Raw genomic sequence first — 14,522 nt, 5'->3', positions numbered from 1 at the left:
GGGGCTATATATTTAGAATGGTTATTTGCTTCACTTGGCATTCTCACCCTGAGTAAATGAAAAATGATTGTCCAGATAACAGTTAAACATTTACGACGGTGACATGTTGTATTAGACATATGTCAACTCTAAGGAGATGCAGGTTCCTTGAGATCTGTTGATTTGGCCAGAGAAGAAAACAAACTACAACCCTTACAAAAGATCAAAGGGTGATGAAAGGTTAGAGGTGACTCTCAACTCAAGACGGCTTCAGTGGCGATAACATTGGCCAGTCAGCATCAATTACATGTCAGTTAACTGCCACTGACAGAGACCTCGAGGTCACGTCATCAACTGAGGGTTAAAATACTTGACGGACTGATTAGTTCTCAGACTGGTTAAGAGAGACCACCACAGCAGGTTTTAAACCCAGTCTCAAACTGTCCCCTGACACAGCACATTCTATATGTGAATGCTTCAGAGGTAATCGAGAGTAAGTGGTGTAATTTCACATTTTAAACCATTACAATTCCTGTCAGTAATTTCACTTCCAACATTAAGTAAATTGTTCATTTGACATCAAAGAATTATGATTATGTTGAATTTCATGACTTGGAGTGTAGCTAGCTGTTGTTAAACCTAACACAGTGACAGACTGATGGCAGCAGAGACAGTCCTAATTTAATATAATATATGCCATTTAGCAGATGCTTTTAACAGTCAAGCATGCATTACTTTTTTATGTATGGGTGGTCCCAGGAATCGGACCCACAGTTCTCATATGTTCCAAGGAATACCTCACTAGCCTCTACCTGTGTGAGTGATCTCACCTGTGTGTTCCTACGTATGTTGCAGGAGGAGGGTGTGTGGCAGAGATATTCATCACAGCAGTGTCATCACGACGACAGAGTCGTTCGTCCAGCCCGTTCACAAACCCTACATCACCCTGTGTCAGGGGCACCGCCTCTGTAGCACCTACAAGTAAGTGACACAGCCATGACTCTCCTGACCACTACTGTTGCTATCACTGTCAATATCTCTAATGCTATCAATGTCAATATCGCTATCGCTGCCAATATCTCTTGATAGCTCTATCGCTGTCAATATCTCTATTGCTATCACTGTCAATATCGCAGTCGATATCGCTATCACTGTCAATATCTCTATCGCTATCAATATCGTGATCGCTACTACTGTCAGTATCGCTATCGTTGTCAATATCACTGTCAATATCGCTGTCACTATCGCTGTCGATATCGCTAACAATATCACTATCGCTGTTAATATTGCTATCACTGTCAATATCACTCAATATCGCTATCACTGTCAATATCTCTATCGCTGTCAATATCTCGATTGCTACTACTGTCAATATCGCTATCGTTGTCAATATCGCTGTCACTATCGCTGTTAATATTGCAATCACTCAATATCGCTATCACTGTCACTATCGCTGTCAATATCTCGATCGCTACTACTGTCAATATCGCTATCGCTGTCAATATCTCGATCGCTACTACTGTCAATATTGCTATCGTTGTCAATATCGCTGTTAATATTGCTATCACTCAATATCGCTATCACTGTCACTATCGCTGTCAATATCTCTATAATTGTCAATATTTCTATCGTTATCACTATCATTGTCAATATCTCTATCACTATCACGATAACTGTCAATATTTCTATCACTGTCAATATCTCTATCGTTATCAATATCACTATCACTGTCAATATCACTATCATTGTCAATTTCTCTGTCGCTATCACTGTCAATATCTCTATTGCTGTCAATATCTTGATCACTGTCAATATCTTGATCACTGTCAATATCTCGATCGCTGTCAATATTTCTATTGCTGTCAATATCTCTATCAATATCGCTATCGCTGTCAATATCGCTATCACTGTCAATATCTCTATCGCTATCATTGTAAATAATGCTATTACTGTCAATATCTCTATCGCTATTACTGTCAATATCGCTATCGACATCGCTATCACTGTCCATATCTCTATCGCTGTCAATATCTCTATCGCTACCACTGTCGATATCGTTGTCAATATCTCTTTCGCTATCACTGTCACTATCGCTATCACTGTCAATATCGCTGTCAATATTGCTATCGCTGTCAATATTGCTATCGCTGTCAATATTGCTATCGCTGTCAATATTGCTATCGCTGTCATTATCGCTATCGCTGTCAATATCACTGTCACTATCTCTATCGCTCTCAATATTTCTATCGTTATCACTATCATATCTCTCACGATCACTGTCAATATCGCGATCACTGTCAATATTTCTATCGCTGTCAATATCTCTATCGTTATCAATGTCGCTATCGCAGTCAATATCTCTATTGCTATCACTGTCAATATCAATGTTGTTATCGCAGTCAATATCTATATTGCTATCACTGTCAATATCAATGTTGTTATCGCAGTCAATATCTCTATTGCTATCACTGTCAATATCGCTACCAATATCGCTATCGCTATCAATATTTCTATCACTGTCAATATTTCTATCACTGTCAATATTTCTATTGCTGTCAATATCGCTGTCAATATCGCTATCGCTGTCAATATCACTACCAATATCTCTATCGCTATCACTGTAAATAATGCTATCACTGTCAATATCGCTATTACTGTCAATATCTCTATCGCTATCACTGTCAATATCTATCACTGTCAATATCACTTTCACTGTCGCTGTCAATATTTCTATCGCTGTCAATATTTCTATCGCTGTCAATATCTCTATTGTATCAATATCACTATCATTGTCTCTATCACTGTCAATATCACTATCATTGTCAATTTCTCTGTCACAATCACTATCAATATCTCTATCACTGTCAATATCTATCACTGTCAATATCACTGTCAATATCACTTTCACTGTCGCTGTCAATATTTCTATCGCTGTCAATATTTCTATCGCTGTCAATATCTCTCTTGTATCAATATCACTATCATTGTCTCTATCACTGTCAATATCACTATCATTGTCAATTTCTCTGTCACAATCACTATCAATATCTCTATCACTGTCAATGTCGCGATCACTGTCAATATTTCTATCGCTGTCAATATCTCTATCGTTATCAATAACGCTATCGTAGTCAATATCTCTATCGCTATCACTGTCAATATCGCTATCGCTATCACTGTCTATTGCTGTCAATATCGCTATCACTGTCAATATCACTACCAATATCACTGTCAATATCGCTATCACTGTCAATATCACTACCAATATCACTGTCAATATCGCTATCACTGTCAATATCACTACCAATATCACTGTCAATATCGCTATCACTGTCAATATCACTACCAATATCACTGTCAATATCGCTATCACTGTCAATATCACTACCAATATCACTGTCAATATCGCTATCACTGTCAATATCACTACCAATATCACTGTCAATATCGCGATCACTGTCAATATCTCTATAACTGTCAATATTTATATCGCTGTCAATATCGCTATCACTGTCAATATTTATATCGCTGTCAATATCTCTATCGCTATCACTGTCAATATTGCTATCACTGTAAATAATGCAATCGCTGTCAATATCTCTATCGCTATTACTGTCAATATCTCTATCGCTATCAACATTGCTATCACTGTCCATATCGCTATCACTGTCAATATTGCTATCACTGTCAGTATATGTCACTGTAAATATCTCTATCGCTGTCACTGTCAATATCTCTATTGCTATCACTGTCAAGATCGCTATCACAGTCAATATCTCTATCGCTGTCAATATCTATCGCTATAGCTGTCAGTATCTCTATCGCTGTCAATATCTCTATCGCTGTCACTGTCAATATCTCTATCAATTTCACTATCACTGTCACTGTCAATATTGTTATCAATATTGCTATCACTGCAAACCCCCTGGGCGCACACTGGTTGAATCAACGTTGTTTCTTCATGAGCCTGAACCAACATGAAATAGACATTAAACTGATGTCTGTGCCCAGTGGGAACATCCCACCTAATCTTATCATAATACCATGTACAGTAGAGGTGTGCTGAGTAGTCGGACAAAACGAGTATCGTAAAGGAATATGGGCAATTTTCTGGATATGATTATGATCCGAGTATTTCTTTAAATGATCCGTGATCGGGGGAAAAAAAGTAATTTTCGGGTGCCAGAAGGCATCTTTCTCATGTCAGTCAGTCACACCCCTAATAACAACTTGTTCTCAACTTGCCTACCTGGTTAAATAAAGGTGAAAAAATAAATAAAAGATGAGGTGCTACATAGGCAAACTAGCCAGTTGAATTATTTAGACTGTCTGTAAAGAGAAGGGCAGGCTATACGTTGATTCTGCTGCTCTAATTGGATAGAATGAAGCTCTATTTCTTGGTCCACTTGCTTCATAATTTCACCCAATCGCTTTCACTTCTCTGTTTCGGTCTAATCAGTCATATTCCTGCTGCCCAATGTTCCCTCTAAGCTGCACACGTGCACGGCTGTGCACCTCCTCCAGGACTGCCGCCCAGAAGAAATTAGAGGTCGACCGATTTATAATTTTTCAACACCGATACCGATTATTGGAGGACCAAAAAAAGCCGATACGGATTAATCGGCCTTTTTCTTTTTTTTCTTTTATTTATTTATATATATATATTTGTAATAATGACTATTACAACAATACTGAATGAACAATGAACACTTTTATTTTAACTTAATATAATACATCAATAAAATCAATTTTGTCTCAAATAAATAATGAAACATGTTCAATTTGGTTTAAATAATGTAAAAACAAAGTGTTGGAGAAGAAAGTAAAACTGCAATATGTGCCATGTAAAAAAGCTAACGTTTAAGTTCCTTGCTCAGAACATGAGAACATATGAAAGCTGGTGGTTCCTTTTAACATGAGTCTTCAATATTCCCAGGTAAGAAGTTTTAGGTTGTAGTTATTATAGGACTATTTCTCTCTATGCCATTTGAATTTCATATACCTTTGACTATTGGATGTTCTAATAGGTACTTTAGTATTGCCAGCCTAATCTCGGGAGTTGATAGGCTTGAAGTCATAAAGAGCTGCTGGCAAGCACAGGAAAGTGCTGTTTGAATGAATGCTTACGAGCCTGCTGCTGCCTACCACCGCTCAGTCAGACTGCTCTATCAAATCATAGACTTAATTATAATATAATAACACAGAAATACGAGCCTTAGGTCATTAATATGGTCAAATCCGGAAACTATCATTTCGAAAACAAAACGTTTATTCTTTCAGTGAAATATGGAACCGTTCCGTATTTTATCTAACTGGTGGCATCCCTAAGTCTAAATATTGCTGTTACATTGCACAACCTTCAATATTATGTCATAATTATGTAACATTTTGGCAAATTAGTTAGCAACGAGCCAGGTGGCCCAAACTGTTGCATATACCCTGACTCTGCGTGCAATGAATGCAAGAGAAGTGACTCAATTTCACCTGGTTAATATTGCCTGCTAACATGAATTTCTTTTAACTAAATATGCAGGTTAAAAAAAATGATACTTCTGTGTATTGATTTTAAGAAAGGCATTGATGTTTATGGTTAGGTACAGTCGTGCAATGATTGTGCTTTTTCGCAAATGCGCTTTTGTTAAATCATCCCCCGTTTGTCGAAGTTGGTTGTCTTTGTTAGGAAGAAATGGTCTTCACACAGTTCGCAACGAGCCAGGCGACCCAAACTGCTGCATATACCCTGACTCTGTTGCACAGAACGCAAGAGAAGTGACACAATTTCCCTAGTTAAAAGAACTTCATGTTAGCAGGCAACTTCATGTTAGCAGGCAATATTAACTAAATAGGTTTAAAAATATATACTTGTGTATTGAGTTGAAGAAAGGTGTTGATGTTTATGGTTAGGTACACATTGGTGCAACGACAGTGTTTTTTTTCCGCAAATGCGCTTGTTAAATCACCCGTTTGGCGAAGTAGGCTGTGATTCAATGATAAATTAACAGGCACCACATCGATTATATGCAACGCAGGACACGTTAGATAAACTAGTAATATCATCAACCATGTGTAGTTAACTAGTGATTATGTTAAGATTGATTGTTTTTTTATAAGATCAATTTAATGCTAGCTAGCACCTTACCTTGGCTCCTTGTTGCACTCGCATAACAGGTAGTCAGCCTGCCACCCAGTCTCCTCGTGGAGTGCAATGTAATCGGCCATAATCGGTGTCAAAAAAATGCCGACTACCGATTGTTATGAAAACTTGAAATCGGCCCTAATTAATCGGCCATTCCGATTAATCAGTCGACCTCTAGAAGAAATACCAGGCTGCGCAGAGATACAAGAGATTGAACTTCATTGAGTTAGCCCAATTAGTTTGCACTATATAGATCGATTTTTCTGTGATCGAATCAACATTACATCATCCCCTTTTCAATGCAACAATCCAAACCAAATGTAACTTTGCAAGATTGAGTCTATGATTATTTTTTCGTAGGCAGAGCCAGAGCGCAACGAAGTAGAATTCTATTGGCTGGGTAGCCCACGAGCAGTCTTTCAATCACCTGAAAGTGAATGTGCTTTTCAGATCAGTTCAGATCAGAGTACAGAGCTGCGCGTGAGCACATTTGTTGATATTCTTTGCTAGTTAGCGAGTTATTAGCCGGGTTATAGATGCGTATAGGTCAGCAATGGGGAGTTACTGCTTCCCACAAGAGCACAATCTGTAGGCTACATTTCAAGCTGTCTTTAAAAAGTCAGTCAGGTAAAAAGCTTATGTCTTAATTAAAGGGGCAGTGTTGTATTTTGAGACCGGCTTGAATATGCTAATAGGCAGAGGGGTTTCCTACATTGTCTAATTCTCTGTATAGTAATAATAATACATTGTATATTGTAAAGTGGTTTCTTGCATTATAGACAATACAATGCAATTTACAGTCACCTATTTGGCCCATGGTGTTACAGACCAAGTAAAAAATCATTAACTAATGTCAAGCCCTGCATAATATAAAAACGTTTTTAAAAGTCTCATGCAATGTAGGCCTGCATTGAACACCACAGGCTACTGTAAACTATATCATAGAAATCCAAAGCTATTTCCACGTGAAAATAGCTTATTGCCTACTGTCTAAAACTGTAAGGGTACAGCCTCACTGTTCACCTTAAACTCGCATTCAAGTTTCCGCTCACAAGAACAAAAATTTGCTCAGTGCCCCAAAAGAATTGAGGGAACATTGCTGCTGCCTCTTGTTAGCCTGCAACTATGGTGAATCAAATGGCAAGGATGTTTGCTATCACGCTATCAATGTGCATAATATCTAAAAAGAAGGGAAAGTTTGGGAACAAAGATTCTGATTGATAGCAAACTGCCCGCTACAATTTGAGGACACAGAGCCCTCCACGGCTCCTCATCTGCAGCTTGTTTGGTCTGGAAACGTGCAGGGAGGGAGCTTATTTGCCAATATCTACTTAGGCATATTAAAACATTTCATTTTTTTCCCGATCACAAGTAACATCCAATCCAACTATCAACTGTCTATTTACAGATACGATTATGGCCATGTCAGCACACCCCTAATACCACCACAAGGTCCATATATCACTGCCTAAACAGGACATCATTTATTAACAACACAAGCAGGGACCTTCATCCAGTCTGTTTCCAGCTGTACCATATTTTATATATGCCATTTAGCAGACTTAGTCATGCGACTTAGTCATGCGTGCATTTTTTTTTTTTTATGTATGTATGGGAATCGAACCCACCGTCCTGGCATTGCAAGAGCCATGCTCTACCAACTGAGCTACAGAGGACCACATATTTAGCATTGTCTATACAGTCTGACCTCAGCCAACCTCATGCAATACATTCATCTCTGACACAGAAGATGTTAAGGTGAGTTTATACAATGTTCTACAATGTTTATTTGTTAGCAGGGCTACACTCTAAAGAAGGTAGACAGCTCCTGATAAGTTTTGACAGAGGAGTCTTATCCCTCCAGCAGAAGACCTGCCACTGTCCTCGCTACCGCTGTCCTCGCTACCGCTGTCCTCGCGACCGCTGTCCTTTCTGTTGTCTCACTTTCTCTGTTCATCTCTCTCTCTACCCCCCCCGCCTCCATGTCTCTCTCGTGCTTTCCCTCTTTCTCTCCTCCTTTGTCTCTCTGGCTCACTCCCTCTTTCTCCCCCCTCTCTCTATGTCTCTCTTTCATATCATATTCATACACAGAAGTGGGTCATGGCGGTACATATTTTGGTGGAATATAAATATCAAGAAATTTGTGTAACTACGGGAAATGAACAGCCAGCCCACAGAGACCACTGCTGTGTTTATCTTGGACAACCTCTCCCTCTGTGCTTACGCACTCTTTCATTCTTTCCCTCCTTCATCTCTCTCTCTCTCTCCACAGCAGACTGCTCCCAGCCGACAACTATAATTATAAACTTTTTTTCCCACCATGAGACTGATGTTATTGATTAATTTGTGAGACATCTTTCGTGAGGCTATTTTTCTCTTTCCTGCTCTCTTTCCCTCTCTCTCTCTCTCTCTCTCTCTCTCTCTCTCTCTCTCTCTCTCACTGAGGACAATGCCAGGAAACATTTCAGCAGATTTCAGTGAAACTGCAGAACCCAGAACTGGCTTGGTGTCAACCTCACCCCCTGCCATCCTTTCCACATCCTCCCCCTCTTGTCACACACACTTGGTAACCATTGGTCCATGGTCCAGCCTAATATACCTGAGCGTCCATGTTTGCTGACATGGAGAAAACTCTAGGAGCTCTGCACGCACACACTATTTCTCAGAATCATTACTCAAACCTATTTAAGTGGCTCTGTCAGACCTAGCTGTAACGTTCTGTTGTGTGTTTCTCCAGGACAGTGTACAGGGTGGCGTACCGTCAGGTGACCAGAGCCGTGCCAGTCTCACACTCTTACCCAGAATGCTGCCCAGGTTGGCGACGACTCCACTCACACAACTGTAATCAAGGTAATAGGGGTTTACACTTTCCTAGCATCCCGTATGTGTGCATGTTCATTTTTTATTCTATTTCTCTCTGTCCTCCAGCGGTGTGTGGCCAGTCCTGTGTGAACGGAGGAACATGTTTAATACCCAACCACTGCGCCTGTCCTCTGGGATGGATGGGTCGCCACTGCCAAACAGGTACACACACGCGCGCTCTTGCACGTACACACAGTCTTGTACAGCTAACCTTGTGGATAGCTGTACAATTCAGTCCCATTCAAAATCCAATTTTCCCTAACCTGTACTCTTACCTTTATGTTAACCCAAAAACCTAACCTTAAACCTAACCCTAGCTCTTAACCCTAAAACTAACCCTAGCTCCTAACCCGAACCCTTAACGTAATTCTAACCCTAACAGGATCAGTGACACCCAGTGTCTCCTCCCTCTCTCTGTCAGATGTGGATGAGTGCCGTGAGCAGCAGCCCTGTTCTCATCAGTGTGTGAACATGGCAGGCAGCTACCACTGTGTGTGTAGAGAGGGCTACAGGCTGGCAGGAGACACACACTCCTGTGAGAACCTTCCTCCTCCTCCTCCTGCCTCTTCCACCCACCCCAGTCAAGAAGCAGCAAACGATCACATACCCCCCTCCAGTGATACAGGTACACCTCCACCATTTTCTTTATCCGCAGACATGATAGCACACGCACATGATTGATTATGTATGTGTGTGTGTGCACGTACATGTGTGCTGTATGGGTGTGTGTGCTGTGTGTGTGTACGTGTGTTTCAGCAAAGTCTCCAATGGGAGTGAAGAAGAGGACAGCCAGGCTCTTGGTCCATTATTACTTTTGGTACGCGCTATGCCAAACTCTACTCGTACCGTGAGTAATAATGCACTGAGACTGGTACAGACTGCAAAGTGGACCGCATGCAGTCAACAAGGTGTGGTGGTGTATGTTATTGCCAGATGGACCACACTGATAACCAGTATAAACAAAGATTGATAGACCAACTGCAGTCAGCAACCAACAGTTTGTGGTCATGTACGGTATGACCCGGTGAACCATGCTGATAACCACTGTTTGAACATCAGCTAGCTGTTTGATGTAGACCAGGGATGGCCAGCTTTGATGGGGGTGGGGGCCACAAAAAATCAGAACTCATCATGAGGGGCCGCAGTGGCTCGTGGGTCACATTCCATACCCACACATGCAGTCAGAGCCAGCCCTAGGCTTTTGGGGCCAGGGGCCCTAAGCTAAATGTTGTTCTACTATTCTAACTATCCACGGGTGGGGGGCAGTTGCCCATCCCTGATGTAGACCTTTCTTCCCCATCTTTAACATAGGAAAACTTCCTACCATTCCAAAACGTTCCTTTAGTGTCCAGTGAAACATCCTCCTCTCCCACACTTTCACACACTCAAGCTATTCTCTAAACTGCTGCATATCACTGAAGAAAAGGGGAAAAAACAGCTCCCATAGATGTGCTGTGTTTGGCGTAACTTAGCAACAGGCTAAAATAACCTCCCCTGTCTAGAAGTGGCTGGATGGAACCCAAAGAAATTCCCATTTCTCTCAGACTGTAGTACGATGAGCATACAGTACTGTACACACATAAAACAAGACTCATCATTTCCTCTACTTTATGTCTGTCTGTCTAGATAGAGATGAGATATACAGGATAGATTGTCTTACACACTAAAATACACAGAGAGAGAAAAACAGCAGTAAAAAAACAGATATGAGAGATTGTACTTGGTGTAGGTGACGCAGGGGGAATATGTGCAGGCTCAGTACAGTTCTGTTCTCCTGGCCAACAAAGTGCAAGGCCAGCAGGCTGCTGCAGCATTAACATCAGCAGCAGTATTGTCTTGGTTAATGGCCCTATTATATCAATGAACTGTTCATATCCAGGCTGACGTATGATGTTGATGAAGATCACCAAGATAAAGAAGGGAATAAATGCCCTGCTCAGACCTTAACAGCTCTCGTCTGAATCCCTCCATATTTTTTCTTCCTTCTCGGTCTCTCTTTTCTTGGCCGGAACTTGCGCTCTCATTCCAGCTTCGTCAACTTCATCTGCTGGGGGTCGCCCCCACCTCCCTCCCACCCCCCCCTCCCTTTCGACTCTTGTCCCAATAGTCCACATCTGGGAGAGATTGAGCTGTTCTCAGCCTTAGCTCCGTGGCTGACCGGGGGGAGACGTGGGGTTTGTACCCAGCTCTGAGCCCATAGCTCTGGGGACCTGTCATGGTGAGCAGGGGGACACTCGGTGGCTGGTTGGACTCAGGCCAACTTAGCTCACCCCTCCTTGTCTTGTAACTGATACAGGACAACATGTTTAGCCATGATGGACTGTGTTTAGCCATGATGGACTGTGTTTAGCCATGATGGACTGTGTTTAGCCATGATGGACTGTGTCTTATTCATAGTGCCCTCTCTTCCGGTTACATGGTGTGTGTGTCATTTCCCCATATCCTCGGCCCCTTTTGCAGTCTTAAGTTATGGATTTGTTACCGGCTTCACCCCTAGCACTGAATTCCCCAGCCAGCTTGTGGTTCAGTGGTTCTCTTCCCATCTGTTTCATAGCTGTGAGACTGAGGCCCCCTGTCTTCTTATGAATCACTCAGGAGCAGGATCAGAGTAAGATGCTGAAGTCATTATCTATCTCAAAGACATGTCACAAGTCTAAGCTTTAGACAGAATTGGAAGGATTAACCATCGCACTCTAAAAATTGTCAGACTCCAGCCACCCTAGTCATAGACTGTTCTCTCTGCTACCGCACAGCAAGCGGTACCGGAACGCCAAGTCGAGGTCCAAAAGGCTTCTTAACAGCTTCTACCCCCAAGCCATAAGACTCCTGAACAGCTAATCAAAGGGCTACCCAGACCCCTCTTTTACGCTGCTGCTACTCTTTGTTCATAATCTATGCATAGTCACTTCAACTCTACCTACATGGACATATTACCTCGACTAACTGGTGCCCCCGCACACTGACTCTGTACTGGTACCCCCTGTATATAGCTTCGCTATTGTTATTTACTGCTGCTGTTTAATAATTTTTTACTTATCTATTTTTTTACCTAACCCTTTTTTATCTTAAAACTTCTTAAAGCATTGTTGGTTAAGGGCTTGTAAGTAAGCATTTCACTGTAAGGTCTGTTGTACTCGGTGCATACAATTTGATTTGATCTGTCCCCAAATCTTTGTAAACTAACCCTACTGGGTCATATTCAGTAGGGTTCACTGTAGCAAAACGTTTTGCAACAGAAAATTAAAATCTGTGTTCTTATTGAAGCAGGTCAGGTAGTACCTCATAGTTTTCAAAAAGTTTTCTCCCAATAGACAACACCATTGTGCAGATAGAGGGTGTCTTAAATACTGGTGATCCACAGTGTGATTGTGTGTGTTGTCTACAGGTGGAGGGTTTGGGCTGACTGAGAACGTCACAGAGGAGGTCCAGAGCCTGAAGAACAGAGTAGAGCTGCTGGAACAGGTACGACTGCACCCCCTGTTCTCTACCATCACCTGCACACACAGCTTTGTTTTGGGGAATTTTCAGGACTTTCTGGGAAGTAAAAATGTATTCCCATTCAAAATTCTACTTTCACTAACTCTAAACCTAACCTTAACCTCAAACCCTAAACCTAACCTTTCAGCCAAAAATAGCATTTTAACAAATTCAGGACATTTAAAAAATATATATATATTATTTTCCTACCTTGTCAGAACATTCTGGTGACTTGTCAGGAGATTGTGGTCCTGATAAAGTAGGAAAATGTGTACACACACATTCACACGGTCTCACAAACAGGTGTACATACCCTCTCCCTCCCTATCCTTGTAAAGTCCCCCTTAAACCCTTGCCAGTACACCTCTAGCATCTCCCACCCACTCTGAGCCAGCACCAGGCAGATACACGTTAGACTGTTATGCTGGTGTATTATCAAATACCACTCAAGATGTAATCATGAACTTTGTTAACCAACAGAGAACACACGCACTCACAAAACCCAGCATCCTTTGAAATGCCAGACTGTCATAGTGACCTTTTAAACGTCTTTTTAGTTTTTCATTAGAAGTCATGTCGTTAATGCTCCGTGGATTACAGTAAAAGTAAATGAGGGGATGCAGGCAGCTGAAATGGGAGGATCCGTATAATATAGCAGTACTTTCACATTACAGCGACCGCTGTGATGGCAAGACGGATTGTGTTGGGATTTGTTGCCAATAGGGAAATAAATGACTTTATTTCTCTGTATTGCTGTCATCCTCTCTGTTGTTGTGTTTGTCACATACACTAAACCCCCTCATCTTTTCTCCCTGCCACTGCCCTTCTCTTCCTCTTTTATTTCTCTCCCTCTCCCCTCACTCTTCTCTCTCCTACCGCCCTCTTCCAAACCTCTCTCCCTCTTCCAAACCTCTCTCCACTCTCTCTTGCCTCCCTCTTCCAAACCTCTCCTCTCTCCCTCCCTTTTCACCTCTCCAGAAGCTCCAGTTGGTCCTGGCCCCTTTCACCAGTCTGTTCCCCATGTCGCTGGACGAGGGCGTGTCTGAGAAAACCAGCTTCCTGTCCCACTCCTTCCAGCAGCTGGATCGCATCGACTCGCTCAGCGAACAGGTCGGCTTCCTCGAGGAACGCCTCGGAACATGTGAGTGGATAAAGTCAAAGTTTAAAACATTTTATTGTACTCCTCTTGTTGGACAGGACAAAGTGGCCATATAAAGGCTTGAAGTGGATGTGAAGTGATTTGGTTGACTATGGATAGTAACATTGATTTGTCCTTTGTTGCTAAAGGTTCCTGCCAAGAGAATTAGAAACAACAGGACTGGGTCACCCTCACCAACTAGATATCTCCACACAAGTCTGAGTCCACAACACAATAACAATAGGAATGGAATGAATGCCCCAGCCCAGCGATATGGAGGAGGAGCAATATTAGTAGAACATAGGCCTACTCAGTGTTTTGTGTATTCCTGTTCCTATACCAGCCCAAAGGCTAACTTGAACACTAGCTCTATGATGGGCAACCCTGTCATGTGCTATATGTCAGTGACACATACAACCCATTTAAGTGTCCCTTTCTCCCAACAGCATAATTTCATGTCATTGCTGTATTACGGAGACATAGAAGAGCATATAGCATCACCACCTGTGACGGTTACAGGGGCCTCATTCCCCCATTAGCACATTACCTGAGAGTCAAAGTTCAAACTGCCAATTTCACTCTGAAGGATCTGGTTTCCATGTTTTAGGTTCACATCAGTCCACTGTCAGAGCCCCCATGGTGGGGTTTGCATGGACATCTGTATTTATGTATTTAAGTTAGAATTCCTTGTGCTTATTTCATAGAGATACAATAGACAGTTTACTTTTTTTTTACCTTGTTTTGTAACTTTTTGTAATAAAATTGATTAAATCAAAAATGTCTGGTAGAAGATTTGTGTGTGTGCTCCACGTGGAAGAACAAGAGATCTCATTTGAACACATTACTCGTTGCCGATTTCAATTCTATGGAGAGTTAAGAAACAGTCACACGGGGTCCAAATCCCATCTGCAAAGCCTGGGTCTCCACTGC

General features: G+C 41.7%; 1 protein-coding gene across 8 annotated transcripts in view; it reads left to right on the top strand.

The window, feature by feature from the left end:
• LOC106568866 (epidermal growth factor-like protein 7) overlaps nucleotides 1-14,370 on the top strand; it is a 27,509-nt gene extending 13,139 nt beyond the window's left edge. For 3 of the 8 annotated variants that reach the window (XM_014139620.2, XM_014139638.2, XM_014139628.2), the window contains exons 3-8: nucleotides 835-960; nucleotides 8,853-9,139; nucleotides 9,399-9,602; nucleotides 12,363-12,439; nucleotides 13,433-13,595; nucleotides 13,742-14,370. In XM_014139620.2, the coding sequence (XP_013995095.1) occupies nucleotides 835-960; nucleotides 8,853-9,139; nucleotides 9,399-9,602; nucleotides 12,363-12,439; nucleotides 13,433-13,595; nucleotides 13,742-13,761 (877 nt within the window). In that variant the 3' untranslated portion in view covers nucleotides 13,762-14,370. Of the gene's footprint in view, nucleotides 1-834; nucleotides 961-7,724; nucleotides 7,874-8,852; nucleotides 9,140-9,359; nucleotides 9,603-12,362; nucleotides 12,440-13,432; nucleotides 13,596-13,741 lie in introns of those variants that run through there. The other 5 variants (XM_014139657.2, XM_014139647.2, XM_045692506.1 and 2 more) reach the window with 3 other exon arrangements.
• The last annotated feature ends 152 nt before the right edge of the window (nucleotides 14,371-14,522 follow it).

This window comes from Salmo salar, chromosome ssa01 (genome assembly GCF_905237065.1).
Source record: "Salmo salar chromosome ssa01, Ssal_v3.1, whole genome shotgun sequence".
Lineage (NCBI taxonomy): Eukaryota > Metazoa > Chordata > Actinopteri > Salmoniformes > Salmonidae > Salmo > Salmo salar.
This window is presented reverse-complemented; position numbering and strand designations above follow the sequence as displayed.